This window comes from Patagioenas fasciata, chromosome Z (genome assembly GCF_037038585.1).
Source record: "Patagioenas fasciata isolate bPatFas1 chromosome Z, bPatFas1.hap1, whole genome shotgun sequence".
Lineage (NCBI taxonomy): Eukaryota > Metazoa > Chordata > Aves > Columbiformes > Columbidae > Patagioenas > Patagioenas fasciata.
In genome coordinates, this window is record NC_092560.1 from 55,620,638 (window position 1) to 55,634,052 (window position 13,415).

Genomic DNA, 13,415 nt, shown 5'->3' on the forward strand with positions numbered 1-13,415 from the left:
TTTCTTCCTTCCAAGCTGCATGAACAATCCCTAACTATCACAGAAATTCTATATTGGGAGGGAAGTGAAAAAAGTGTTTGACCCAATGAAAGCTTAGCCTTTTCATCAGCTGCAGGGCTAATTATGGTCAACCTATTCAGTGAGGTTACTTTAACTCTAACATGTAAATAAATACTGTAGGCATAGCACTCATTCAGTTTATGAGATTTTTCCAAGCTTGCAGATTGACAGGAGGATCACACAGGGAAGCCCATTTCAGTAACCTGTGTTTCCAAGGACTTTTAATATTTCCAGAAGAAACTGAGGATACTGGTTGAAGACCCAAAATACTGTTCTCGACAGTTAGCTCTCAAGCACATAAAGAAATCACGTATTTCTTTATGTGGAGAGGACATTTTTACTTTTTACTTTACAGCATAAATGAGGAATATTGTTTTATTTCTTTCTTCAGTAAAAGATTGAAAATTCATAGTATTTTTTCTTTTGAGGAAAGCAAAGCTAAAGAATGTAGAAGACCTTTCAAAATGGGTTAACTGCTGCCTGCATATTTCAGTATAGGTAATACCTTCTCCTTTCCCCCCGCCTTTAAATGGGACATGAAGTTTCCTCCTACTAGAGACTCACTGGATTGTTTACCAAGTATGGAATGATTAAACAATGCAACTATTTTTAGAATACAAGACATGTGCTGGTGAAAAATAGAGACAACATAGGCTCATTGTACTTTGAAAAAAAGTACCTTAATTAAAGTTCAATGGTAATACAGAATGCATCAGGCCTTATTTTCATAGAAGAGAGCAATGCAAATCAATATAATACCTTTTAAAGAGACTAGAATTAGTCTGCTTGTTTAAAAGAAATACACTTCAAAGTCATATAGCAGCTTCAGTAAAGACAGGGACACTGTATTTAGATCAACTTCCAAAACAGAACAGTTAACACTGTCCACATCAAAATCTCAACTTGGAACAAAGACATCATTTGAGTGGTTCCCCCCTTGAACTGCACATAATCCAGATCAGCACTAGAACAAACAACAGCATCAAATTATAACCAGTTCTATACCTACTCAGTTTCCGTAAGTTTCCAGATAAAACCTCATTTGGTTATGAAGCAAAAATAAGCAAAAGACAGGCACAGACTTAGCAGATTATAACATCTATAATGTTGTCAGGATCTAAAATACCCAAGAACTCAATTTCAAAGATCCAGTTAACACATTGCATTCTCTCTCTCTCTCTTCTTTTTTTTTTTTTTTTTCAGAAATAACCTTTTAAGCTGCCTGTAAATAAAATTCACCTTGCCTACAACAAAACCAAAATTTAGCATTTATGGCAGTTTGCACATAAACTCACATCTTTTATTTCAAAGATCGTATAATTTGTCAGATAAAAGAATGAAAGCTTTGCAAAGGAGAAAACTGACATCTATTCTGAGAAAAGTAATATTCATTTTTTCTCATCATGTTTATCATTTCTAATACACTCAGGTATCTATTCAACGTTTTTATTATCCTGAGGTCTTATGCGAAATTTCAGAATTTGGATTTCAATTACATAGATAGCCACTGTAATAAAGCTTTTTCATCACCTTAATAAACCTTACAACAAATTTTTAGCAGCATTTAAATCAAATGGTTCCCATGTCTGCTATTAATCTTCCTCAGCCTATGAGAAATGGAGGGAAAATCCTGCATGGGAGAACACACTTTTTTAGAGATTAAAGGGACAAGGATAAAATCTCTTTGCTTTTCTACATTCATCAGGATGAAGCAGTAAATACTAAAAGAAGGGAAAATCTTAATTTCCAATCTTTACTAGTGTTCAGTAGATTCGAGAAAAATTCTTATCTCATTAGCCAAGGAAAGAGGTGGAGTGGGGGAAATGGAGATTATTTTGCACTTCTGCAAGCAATGTAAACAATTCTTCTGCACACACACCCCACATTAGGAGCTGCACAGTGCTAAGGAGCTTCTAAAACAGTAATGTATCAGCCAAGACATTTCCCATGGAATTCTATAGCTGACTATGAACTTAATTATCATAAAGTGCTATTTTGCTTCATGACAGCAGAAAACCGAGTCTTCTAATGTATTCTCTAATGATTTTTACATTTAGACGTATGAACCACATGTGTACATGAAAGGCTCTGTTTCCTAGTGTGAATATTTAAACACCAAAGCTAGTAAATTCAAAAGAAACGTATTTCCCCCACAACTGCATGATGTGTCTCCCAATTCCCTGTTAGTCTAATACAAATTGTTGACAAGCTGAATATCAGAGGATGACTCTGCACCAAGGGACAGTTTCCAACTGTTCCAATTCTTGCTTGCAAAAGCAGCTCTGACACCATTGGTTTCCTTTCATGCTCCATCACCACCTGGCAAACAACTGTAGCTTGTCAGTGGAAAGGACACACCTTCAGAGGGAACCTCTCCTGCTCTTCTGTAGAGAGCAGCTGTGGAAATTGGAGCCTAAAACACTGCTGTCCCTGACAGATTTCTTTGAGAACTAGTTGTTTTTTTTTTCTGTCTCAACCTTTGCCTACTCCCAAGAATCTTCTCTAGCAAAGGCACATAAACATTTCTATAAATGTAAACTTACCTAGTTTCCGTTGAATTTTAAGTCCGTATTTCTGAAGACATCCATTCAAAATTAAAAATTTAGAAATACAGCACATGAAACTGCAGAACCTACTAATGCACTGATTGTGCAGTTGTTATTAAATGAAAAAAAATTAGCACCTATCATGAGTAATTACATAGGAGAGGCAGAAAGTAACTGAAATGGGTTGAAGAGGAAGAGACTGTAACGGATTAGCTACCTAAAAAAACCATGAAGCATGAATTAGACACAACATTTTCCCTCCTTAAAAACATCTACCCATTACATTTAACATCTGATTTACAACTAGAAAGTTATAAAAAAAGTTTTGACCCAACCAATCCGAAACAGTCTAAGCTTTTGTTCAAGTAGCCGAATGAAGTGTTCCATTAAATAAAAGTATTTTAGCTATTACACGGTAAATTACAGTAAAATATATTGCGATATAGTAAATTGATATTTCATTACATTCAGCAGAGACAGATAGCAAGCAAGAGAGGCACACTTGCATATTCCCACCTGCACTGTGCAATGAAGGTCTATACATGTACTGGTAGCAGGTGACAACGTGCCATTCCTGGGAATACACTGCAGATGGACAAACACAGTGACAGGGAGACGCGACAGACGGCCACACACATGAGTTACATCAGCAGAAAGCAGGCAGGCTAGAACAAGAATCTAGAGGGCCCTGGTCTCCAGGCTGAATCCTGGAACAGCAAGATACTTCTAGACAACTTAAATTAACCCCATGAGGGACCGACTCCGGAAATATTGTCTTCCATTCTTACTTGAGCAAAATGATCTAGCTATAAATTGTGTTGCTTATACACTAAGTAGTTGAGTAGGGCACAGGCCTGTAGAAGACAAGCAATATCTACAAAAGCAAGTCTCATGCAATTTACTGAAAACTTTACAAGATTGGACTATTTGGAACGTATTTTTGTGACTTTTTGCTAAATGAAGTTTGAATTACTGGAGCAACAACAACAATCTCAGAAATTCAATTTGAAAATAAAGCTACAACACACTAGACATAGCCTGACAACAACATAAACTGATCATCAATATTTAAAATAGAAATATAAAGTAAAAAAAATGCAAACTCTACAGTAAAATAGTATCCATCTTTTGAAGATTAAGCTTAAAATTAGGTCTCCACTAAGAAAATGCACTTTGACCTGACACTTCAAATATACGCTACAAATATGCACATATCTTCAGTAAATAACGTAGCATTATGTATTTAAAGTGTAGTTTATTTCTTCAGTTTATACCTCTTCTCCAGACAAAACTACCTCAAACTGTTACTATATAGATAACATAATGTCCTTTATTGACAATAATTAACCAGCTCTATTACATTAGACATAATAAACTTAGTTACTTGTTCAATCCAACAGAAATTTAGTTTCTCTATTAACACCAGTTTCAGGTATTATCATAAAATGATACAGATACACAGTAACAAAAAATTCACTTTAATGTATTCATTACACAGACTGAATACACAACTTTGTATACTAAAATATGCCATCGGTATGAATAAAATTTTAATCATTTAATTTTTTTTCCTCAAGACTTTGAATATGCTAAGTCTAAATATAATTTTTTTTTCCCCACTGTGATGGTTAATAGAGGCAGAGTAGAAAATGCATTACAATAAATAAATAAAACATTATTTTTTTATCACTCCTCCAGATTTTTTAGCTTCATGGTCCTGCTAAAACTGATGTTTTGGTTGCTTCAAGCTTCAAAATAGCTATGGAATTTCTATAGAAACTTATACCATCAAGTATTGTGAAATAAAAAGAAATATATATGTACTTTATATAGCACATGTACTTGAGTTATAGGTCAAAGATTCCTACAACAGGGACATAGGATAATGTAACTATCCACATCAGATTTAAACGACATCTAATAAAAAGCAATACATTTCAAAACATTCACAAAGCAAATTATGATGACAAACCCAAATTATATCAATTTCCACAATTCTATCAATACGTTAATTTTCATCAGCGCAGGCACTTTTAGGAAATTGAGTTCTTGATTTCTTGAGATTTCAGATAACAGGAAAGTTAACATCAAATCAAATCAGATAAATTACAATGATGAATGTTCAAACAATATGACCTGTGCCTGACTTTCAGATGGTGTTCGCTTGAGCAGCCTGATTTGGTCCAGTTCTGAATGCCCCACTGCATTCCGAGTTAGAGACTGCACTGGGCCAGTGATGTTGTACCTGCCAGGCTGATAAAAACCATAATATTCTATCCTCTTTTCCCCTGAGTTTTCCAGCACCTTTAGTTTCTGCCTAACCTGAATAATTTTGCAGATTAAGAACAGGATCACTGTACAAGCCAGAATGAAAAAGGCTAGTAAAATGTCAAAAGCCTGACTCAACTTTTCAACCTGTTGTGTACAAAGCAGGGGTGTTTCTAATGATACAAGAGAAGCATCTGTTGGATAAAAACCTTTTCCTTCTACAGTTCTGTTAACAGGTACAGTCTGTGCTGGTATTTGCACTGGTAATGTTCGTAATTCTGTAGTTGCCTGTGATGGAATTTCAGCAGCATTTTCTTCATAGGGAAACGGGTTAACAGATGTAGCTGTAGTTCCTTCCCAGAAAGCAACATATTTAGTTTCTGCATTAACAAGCTGTTGCGACTGTTCAAATGTGTTCTGCCTGTTTCCCTTATGCCATGCCATCAGCAAAGTGGTGGGGCTGTGACGGACACCTACTGATCCCAGACTCTGGGCTGTTTCTGGGCTGGGAGTAGGGCTACTGCAGTTTGCAAACTGAGCCCACTTAATGTAATGCAAAGGTCTGCCACGCATACGTGGGGGATTCTGACAATGAATTTTTACAGAAATAGGAGACAATGCTAGCCAATTAAGTAAACCAAGCATTTTGCAGCTGCAGTTCCAAGGATTATAATTTACCTGTAGATAAGTTAAAGACACTAAGGGCTTGAGTACTTCAGGCTGTAACTCTGTAATATTATTGAATGCTAGACTGAGTATTTTAAGTGACTGTCCCACTTTTTCAAAGGTCCCATTGCCGATACTTGTTATTTTATTTCTGTCTAACTGCAGATACATTAAATTGTTCAATAATGTAAAAGTGCTGGAATTTATACTTTCTAAATCATTGTAACTTAAGATTAACTGGCTAAGGTGGTTTAATCCAAAAAATCCATTTACAGCAATACATTTAAGCTTTATGCTTTTTAAAGACAGATATTGAAGCTTGCTAAGTCCTTTAAATGCAAAAGGATGTATTGAACCAATGGGATTGTGAGACAAAGAAAGTCTTTCAAGATTTTTGAGCTTTCCAATAGCATTTGATGGCACAAGTGTTAAGTTATTACCTTCAAGGAACAAATATGCAAGGTTTTCAAGATGATGAAATGCTGAATCTGATATCCGTGAAATCCTATTATTGGCTAGGTTAAGTGTTCGGAGATTTCTCATTCCCAAGAAAGTGCCACTTCCAAGGACACTGAGACGATTTCTTTGAAGTGTTAAATATCTAACAGAAAGGAGATCACTAAATAATCCTCTGGGAACAAAAGCTATTTGATTATTCTGAAGGTATAAACAATGAAGATTGGAAAGACCTTCAAAGATTCCTGGATCCAGGCGTTTAATATTATTGTTATTTAGATGCAAGTAGCAAAGTTTGGGGAGTTCCAGAAAAGCTTTTGGATGCACATAAGAAATACTGGAATTATCCATATAGAGCGCAACAAGCTTCTGCAGGCCTCTCAGTTCATTTGGAGTGACACGCGATACATTATTCTCACTGACGTACACAAGAATTGTCAAGTTCCACGGGACGCTTGAAAGCCCTAAATTACGACAGCTAACTTGTCTCCCTGTGCAGAGCTGGCAAGCAGCTGGACAGCCAAGAGCCTCCTTCTGGAGCAGCGACAAAAGAAAACAACTAAGGACATACAGGAATGCTCCCAGGCACGGTGGAGAACTTTGCAGACCACACATATCCCTGTCTTTGGCCTTCTCAATCATCTCTGACTTTGCTAGTAGAGATAAAAAGAAGTTTATAAATATTATTAATGTGGAAGTTTAAAGATTCTATGTGTACATTCCTTAAAATATAAGCATAACTTTCAAGAGTGGTATTTTCTATATTTTCCTTTGATGTCAAATAGGCAGTTTAAAAATAAAAGCTTAATAAACATAAGTTTGAACTACACTGAAAACATTTTCAAAGTAAACAAAGAATGAAACAATGTACTGCCAATTTAGTCAGAAAATATTTAATTGGTTGCAGCATAAAGGCAACTAAGCTGCCAAAATAATGGTTTCTAGTAAATCCAAAATACGGCTTATTAACTATTTTTTATAGTTAACAAGGACTAGGAAATTTTTCAAGTAGAAATGCTAACTGGAAACAAGTTTCCTTTCACTGGCAGCTCACTTATAATTTGAATTTTACTTTTATAATGCTGAGTTACATTCAAAATAAATAAAAACAATTCCTTACCCCAAATCTGAAGTTCATTATTTCTGTTATTTTCTTGGTTTGCAGCTCATTGGACTTAGTTAAAAGCTGACCAACTACACTCATCTGTGAAAGCTTTTTAAAGGCAATCTTGTCGCATACTAGAGCTCCCACATTTTGCCCTAGGATTTGCAACTGTTTGCTCAGGAAACTAAGAAAGAAGTGGTTAAAGTCAGGTTGCCATGGATACAGGAAACCCTGGGACAGGAAGCCATTTTATCTGTGCTTCAGAAGTATTGTTGGAAAGGAAATCTGAATGATTTGTTTCTAGAAAACTACGAACTATCTTAGCTTGTAACTGTTGCTGGTTTGGCTTTTTACTGTTTTCAACTAGCAGAGCTGAAATAAGTTTTAGCTAAGTTACGTATTAATTTCAGATTAAAGTGCATGCACTTCTAAGAGTATTGCTGCGCTCTTTTTAATCCTTTATCTACCATCCGGAATCTGAGATGTTTTATTAAATCAACGGCAACACTTACTGTTCCATCTCTCTGCAGAGCCAAACTGTGGCCACCACGAACACACAGACACACAGACACACACACATACACACACACACTCCAGCAGAGAGGGAGAGGAGGGAGGCTGGGATGGCAGAGCCCAGGAAATCTCAGATATGAGAACCGCACAATGTGGTATTAAACTGCTCTGTATTCCTTACATTGCAGACTTGATCCACGCTTTTTAAGTCCTGCTTTACGCCACTTTTTTTAAAGCAAATTTATCCACGGAGGACCATGTATATTCTGACAGCCACACCTTTGGTGTACGACTCTCATTTCCTGCAGTGCTCCTTGTGTCTCCCCTCATCCTCGGTTTACCCATCACAGGGAACAAACACCTGCAAAGTGCAGCCGTATCATCAAAGGGGGAAAGAGGAAACAACAAAACAAGGTGGTAAATTAAAGATTAAGCCTACAAATAACAATGTAACTATAAAAATCACAATTTATACTGTAAAGCACCATTCTGCTCTGCAAAACAAAGCTGACAAAGCCCATCAGTGCAGTGACAACTGGGAAGGATGCAAGGGCACGTGGCACAGACAGCAAGAAGATCAAAATATCTTCAAAGCAAGAAGATCAAAAGCTCTCCAGCTTCCTCACAAGTGCAGGAGGGGGAGTAGGCACTGATCTCTTTTCTCTGTTGACCAACAACACTCGAGGGAATGTCAGGAAGATGTGCCAGGGAAGGTTTAGGTTGGACATTAGGAAAAGGTTCTTCACCCAGAGGGTGGTAGAGCACTGGAACAGGCTCCCCAGGGAGCTGTCACGGCCCCAAGCCTGACAGTGTTCAAGAAGAGACTGGACAATGCCCTCAGACATGTGGTGTGAACTGTGGGGTTGACCTGTACAGGGACAGGAGTTGGGCTCGATGATCCTTGCGGGTCCCTCCAAACTCAGGACATTCTACGATCCGTTGCCAAAGCCAAGGAAGAGGCACAACAGCAGAAGAATCAAGTCATTTCAGCCATAATGATCTCATACAGAAAGCAGAAGTTCATGTAAAGGGCGAAATATCACCCAAATGTCTTTGTCTACCATAATCCACGCTGAAATGCACGACTCACATGAGCAAAGGAAGCAGAATAGACACGGCCATGTTTTTGAGAGTCCTTCTTCCGAATTCTGCCAAAAGAAACTTGTATTTCTGAAGTTTTTAAAAAAATGTTTTTGAACATATATAACTAGCTTTTTTCATTTGGAATCTGTAAAACACCCAACAGTCCTTCAATTTTCCAACTTCAGCTAGCTAAAATTACCTAGATGGAGGGGAATTTTTTTAAATTTTTTGTTTTGTTTTTTGTTTTGTTTTCTTTTTTAAAGACAGACAAAAAATTAACGATCTTCAATTCTATCAGAGTCGATACCTCTTACAATATCTAAAGTAAGAAATGAGCAGGATGTGTGAAATTGGTCCATGAGCCACTTCAGACAAATCCTGCATCAGTTACAACCCAGAACAGGAACTGCATTGGGTTCTTTTTTTTTGAGACCATTCAACCAATAGGAAAACTAATTGTTCTTTAGACGTAACTATTTAGTTTCATGTTTTAGTTTTTTGTATTATTTAACATAATGGTTGATATAAAGGAATGTAAAATATATGAGATGTAATTTCCTTAAAGGAAACCACTGCATAGTCTTGAACAGTTCTCAGGATGACTAGGGAAGTATCCTGGATATGGGGGAGTGAGCAGTAAGAGTAATTAAAAAATATTATCTAGGTCATACGCAGGCAGGTGAGTGTAAGAACAAAAATGAAGAATTACTTCAAACAGGAAATTATCGCTTAGCTAAGCTGTAACACCTATAGGCTATTTATGCCAATATTTACTTGGCTAAAGAAATAATTAAAAATTATTTATTTCAAGATGTGCTGTGTGAAAGAGACAAATGTTAATAGGTCTCCCTTCTTGCAAAATGCCAAAATTAACACATTTAGAAAGACTGAAGGTCCATGAGATATCAGACAGCATGGGAATCTAGAGAAACCAGTACAGTGGCCAGATAAACAAAAGCTGGTTCCTAGCAAGTTGATTCTATGTATCTTATGTGGCTTTAGATTCTTCACTATTCACTGCAACATTTAGTGAACTGTTCAAACTATAAAAACAATAAGAAATATACTCAATATGAATGTATTTCAAACTCAAAGCAGTTTCCCAAATTTCAAACGGAATAACTAATTGGCCTTCTAGAAATTGATCCAAAACTAAATCAAATTGTACAGCTTTCAGCAGCTACTGCCTGCTATTTTATGGGACAGGATGGGTGTGCTCTTGGCATTAGCAACAGATAGCTTCTAAAAATTTTACAAAAAGAGAAAAACAATTAGTCCATTTCCTGAAAACTACTACAGACAATACCCATATGGAAAATACAAAAGCTATTCCTTCCTTAAAAATGCAAACATTCTTTACACGAGATATTTCCTTTATCTCGAGATCTGATGTTTTGTTTTAAACCCTCCCTTTCTCATTAAATTGTCTGAATATGAAATGTTGATTTATAAGAAAATACTTAATTGTAGGAATTCTTGTAGTGATACTGGTTGTGCTATTAACCACTTCTTGTCACCAAGGATCTCAGCTACTCTAAGGCAGTCTCAGAATTCACAGAGCATCAGGCCAGAGAGAGAAGTAGGTGTACCAAACAGCTCAGAACAAACTCAAGTGGAAAATCAGCTACAAATCGGTATTAATTTTGCTTTTAAAGTTTGTTACGATAATGTGATATTTACATATTTTTAATAATATGCTATACTTTAGTCACTGTTTGTCCAATAACTAATTCCCAAACAGGGAAACTGCACATTACAAAGGACAAAGGTAAAAAGTTTGAAGAAAGCTGTTTAGTCTGTTTTATCATATTTTGCTGGTTTTTATACTACTGGTATGGTTTTTTTGCTGGTTTTTATACTACTACTATACTACTAGTCAGCTGATCGGAGCCAGCGCAGCGAGAGCCAGAGCCGGCGAGGTTCAGTCGACTACGAGGTTTAGCCGAGATTAGAAAGCCCAGAGGGAAACGTACAGGGACAGCGTGACTCCCGGCGGTCCCGATCCCCCCGAAGCCCCGGTAGCCATTGCGAGAGAGCGGCTGACGTGGCGGGGGGCGTTCCCACGGTGGCGGCGGGAGGTTTAAAAGCGGCTGAAACTCGAGACTAGCATTGAGTCAGCTGATCGGAGCCAGCGCAGCGAGAGCCAGAGCCGGCGAGGTTCAGTCGACTACGAGGTTTAGCCGAGATTAGAAAGCCCAGAGGGAAACGTACAGGGACAGCGTGACTCCCGGCGGTCCCGATCCCCCCGAAGCCCCGGTAGCCATTGCGAGAGAGCGGCTGACGTGGCGGGGGGCGTTCCCACGGTGACGGCGACCACACCTCCTCCTCTTGCCTTGAAAAAACCTTTGGGAGGGCAGCGACTAGTCGCTGCCCACCAGGTGCAGAGAGGAGCAACTAGCTAGCGCAGCGGGTGTGGCAGCTAGCGCAGCGGGTTGCAGAGAGCACTTGTTTTTCATTCCCACCGACTTATTGCCAGCGTCCCAGACTGCTGATGACCATGGTCGCCTCCAGAAGGAGAGCATGTCTCAAAAAGACTGTGGCAACGCAGACTGAAGTTCTGTCCCAAACGGTGGCTGTTCAGGTCTCCGGCTGCAAGGAGTGCCAGAGCCTGCTGCTGCCGGAGGAGGGAGGCCAGCACTCCACTTGTGTGAGGTGTGAGCAGGTGCAAGATCTGCTCGACATGGTTGTGAAGCTTAAGGAGGAGGTTGAGACGCTGAGGTCCATCAGGGAGTGCGAAAGGGAGATCGACTGGTGGAGTAACACCCTTACGTGCCGGTCGGAAAGGCCCCAGGGAGGTACCCCCGAAAAGGAGATGGACCTCCTGCCCTCCCGGACAGAGGCGGAGGTCCTGAGACAGCCCCACCCTTGTCGCTGTCGGGCAGAGGTAAATGACCTAAAAAAAGATGAGGGTTGGAAGCTTATTCCAGTTCGGCATCACAGGCAGCCCCACTCCCTGCCTGATTTGCCTCCCCAGGTGCCCCTCCGTAATAGGTTTGAGGCCCTGGATCTTGAAGAAGAGGTAGGTGAGGAGGTGGTGCCAAGCCTGCCTACAAGATCACATAGGAAGAGGCGGTTGACTACACAACTGAAGACTACCTCTGATAAGAAAGATAGAAGGGTGATTGTAATAGGAAATTCCCTTCTGAAAGGAACAGAGGGCCCAATATGCAGGGTTGACCCTCATCTTAGGGAAGTCTGTAGTCTACCTGGAGCCCGGATCAAGGATATTGCTAGAGAGCTCCCCAGACTGGTGCAACCGACAGACTACTACCCGCTGCTGGTCTTCCAGACAGATGGGGAGGAAGTTGCTTCCCGTAGTCTGAGGGGAATGAAGAATGACTTCAAGGTCTTGGGAAGGATGGTGAAAGATTCAGGGGCTCAAGTGATCTTCTCTTCACTCCTTCCCTCTTCAAGTGACGATGTGGGGTGGAATGGGAAAATTCAATCTCTAAATGGTTGGCTCCAAGACTGGTGCTACAGGCAGGGCTTTGGTTTTTTTGATAATGGCTGGTTTTATAAGACTCCAGTCCGGACAGTGTTATGCAGGAAAGGCTTATCTCGCAGAGGCAAAAGGATGCTGGGGCAGGAATTAGCTGGGCTCATTTGGAGAGCTTTAAACTAGGCTCGAAGGGGGATGGGGTTGTAGTTGGGCTTGCCCCAGAGGGGCAGCATTCTAAAACAGATGAGGACCGGGTGGCCTCCTGTGCCCCTAGGGAGAAATTGGTGTGCTCTACTCGCTCCCTGAAATGCCTGTACACCAATGCGCGCAGCATGGGGAATAAGCAGGAGGAGTTAGAATCCTATGTTCGGTCGGGAGATTATGATCTGGTGGCAATTTGGGACAGTTCACATGACTGGAATGTGGTCATGGATGGCTATGCCCTTTTCAGGAAAGACAGGCCAGCCAGGCGTGGTGGTGGAGTTGCTCTCTATGTGAGAGAGCAACTGCAATGTACTAAATTCTGCCCAGGAGCAGATGAGGAACGAGTTGAGAGTGTATGGGTCAGGATCAAGGGACAGGCTGGTAGGGGTGATACTGTTGTAGGTGTCTATTACAGGCCACCAGATCAGGCTGAGGAAGTTGATGAGGCCTTCTATGCGCAGCTGAGAGTGGCCTCACAGTCACAGGCCCTGGTTGTTGTGGGTGATTTTAACTTCCCTGATGTTTGCTGGAAGGACCATTCAGCCAGCCAGCCACAGTCCAGGAGGTTCCTCCAGTGCATTGATGATAACTTCCTCATGCAGATGGTGGAGGAGCCCACCAGGAGAGGTGCACTGCTGGATCTCATCCTCACTAACAAAGAGGGTCTGGTTGAAGCAGTAAAGGTTGAGGGCTGCCTGGGTTGCAGTGACCACGAGATGGTGGAGTTCAGCATCTCGTGTGGCAGGAACAGAATAGCAAGTAGAATTGCAACCCTGGACTTTGGCAGGGCTAATTTCGGCCTTTTCAAGCAACTGCTGAGGGAAACCCCATGGGCAAGACTGCTTGAAGGAAAAGGGGCCCAAGAGAGCTGGATTGCATTCAGAGATTGCTTCTTCCATGCTCAGGATCAGAGCATCCCCACACGTAGGAAGTCGAGGAAGGGAGCCAGAAGGCCTGCGTGGTTGAATAGGGATCTGTTGGGTATGCTCAAGCAGAAGAGGCGAGTTTACAGGTCATGGAAGCAGGGACTGGCCACTTGGGAGGAATATAAGGCTGCTGTTAGAGGATGCAGGAA

The 13,415-nt window shown here is 40.3% G+C and overlaps 2 protein-coding genes across 3 annotated transcripts in view; both read right to left on the minus strand.

The window, feature by feature from the left end:
- IPO11 (importin 11) overlaps window positions 1–13,415 on the minus strand; it is a 93,997-nt gene that overhangs the window by 18,848 nt on the left and 61,734 nt on the right. The window contains exons 30-31 of one of the 2 annotated variants that reach the window (XM_071802482.1): window positions 7,796–7,975; window positions 6,560–6,649 (exon numbers count right to left, since the gene is read on the minus strand). The exons of the other annotated variant lie outside the window; for it this stretch is intronic. Of the exons in view, the coding sequence (XP_071658583.1) occupies window positions 7,831–7,975 (145 nt within the window). The 3' untranslated portion in view covers window positions 6,560–6,649; window positions 7,796–7,830. Of the gene's footprint in view, window positions 1–6,559; window positions 6,650–7,795; window positions 7,976–13,415 lie in introns of those variants that run through there. 2 annotated transcript variants of the gene reach the window in all.
- On the minus strand, window positions 3,842–6,638 carry LRRC70 (leucine rich repeat containing 70). The gene has a single exon (XM_065861419.2). The coding sequence runs from the start codon at window positions 6,636–6,638 to the stop codon at window positions 4,713–4,715; it is 1,926 nt and encodes a 641-aa protein (XP_065717491.1). The 3' UTR covers window positions 3,842–4,712.

Coding starts and splice junctions, on each gene's coding strand:
- LRRC70 (XM_065861419.2), bottom strand. CDS start 6,638: ATGATTGAGAAGGCCAAAGACAGGGATATGTGTGGTCTGCAAAGTTCT.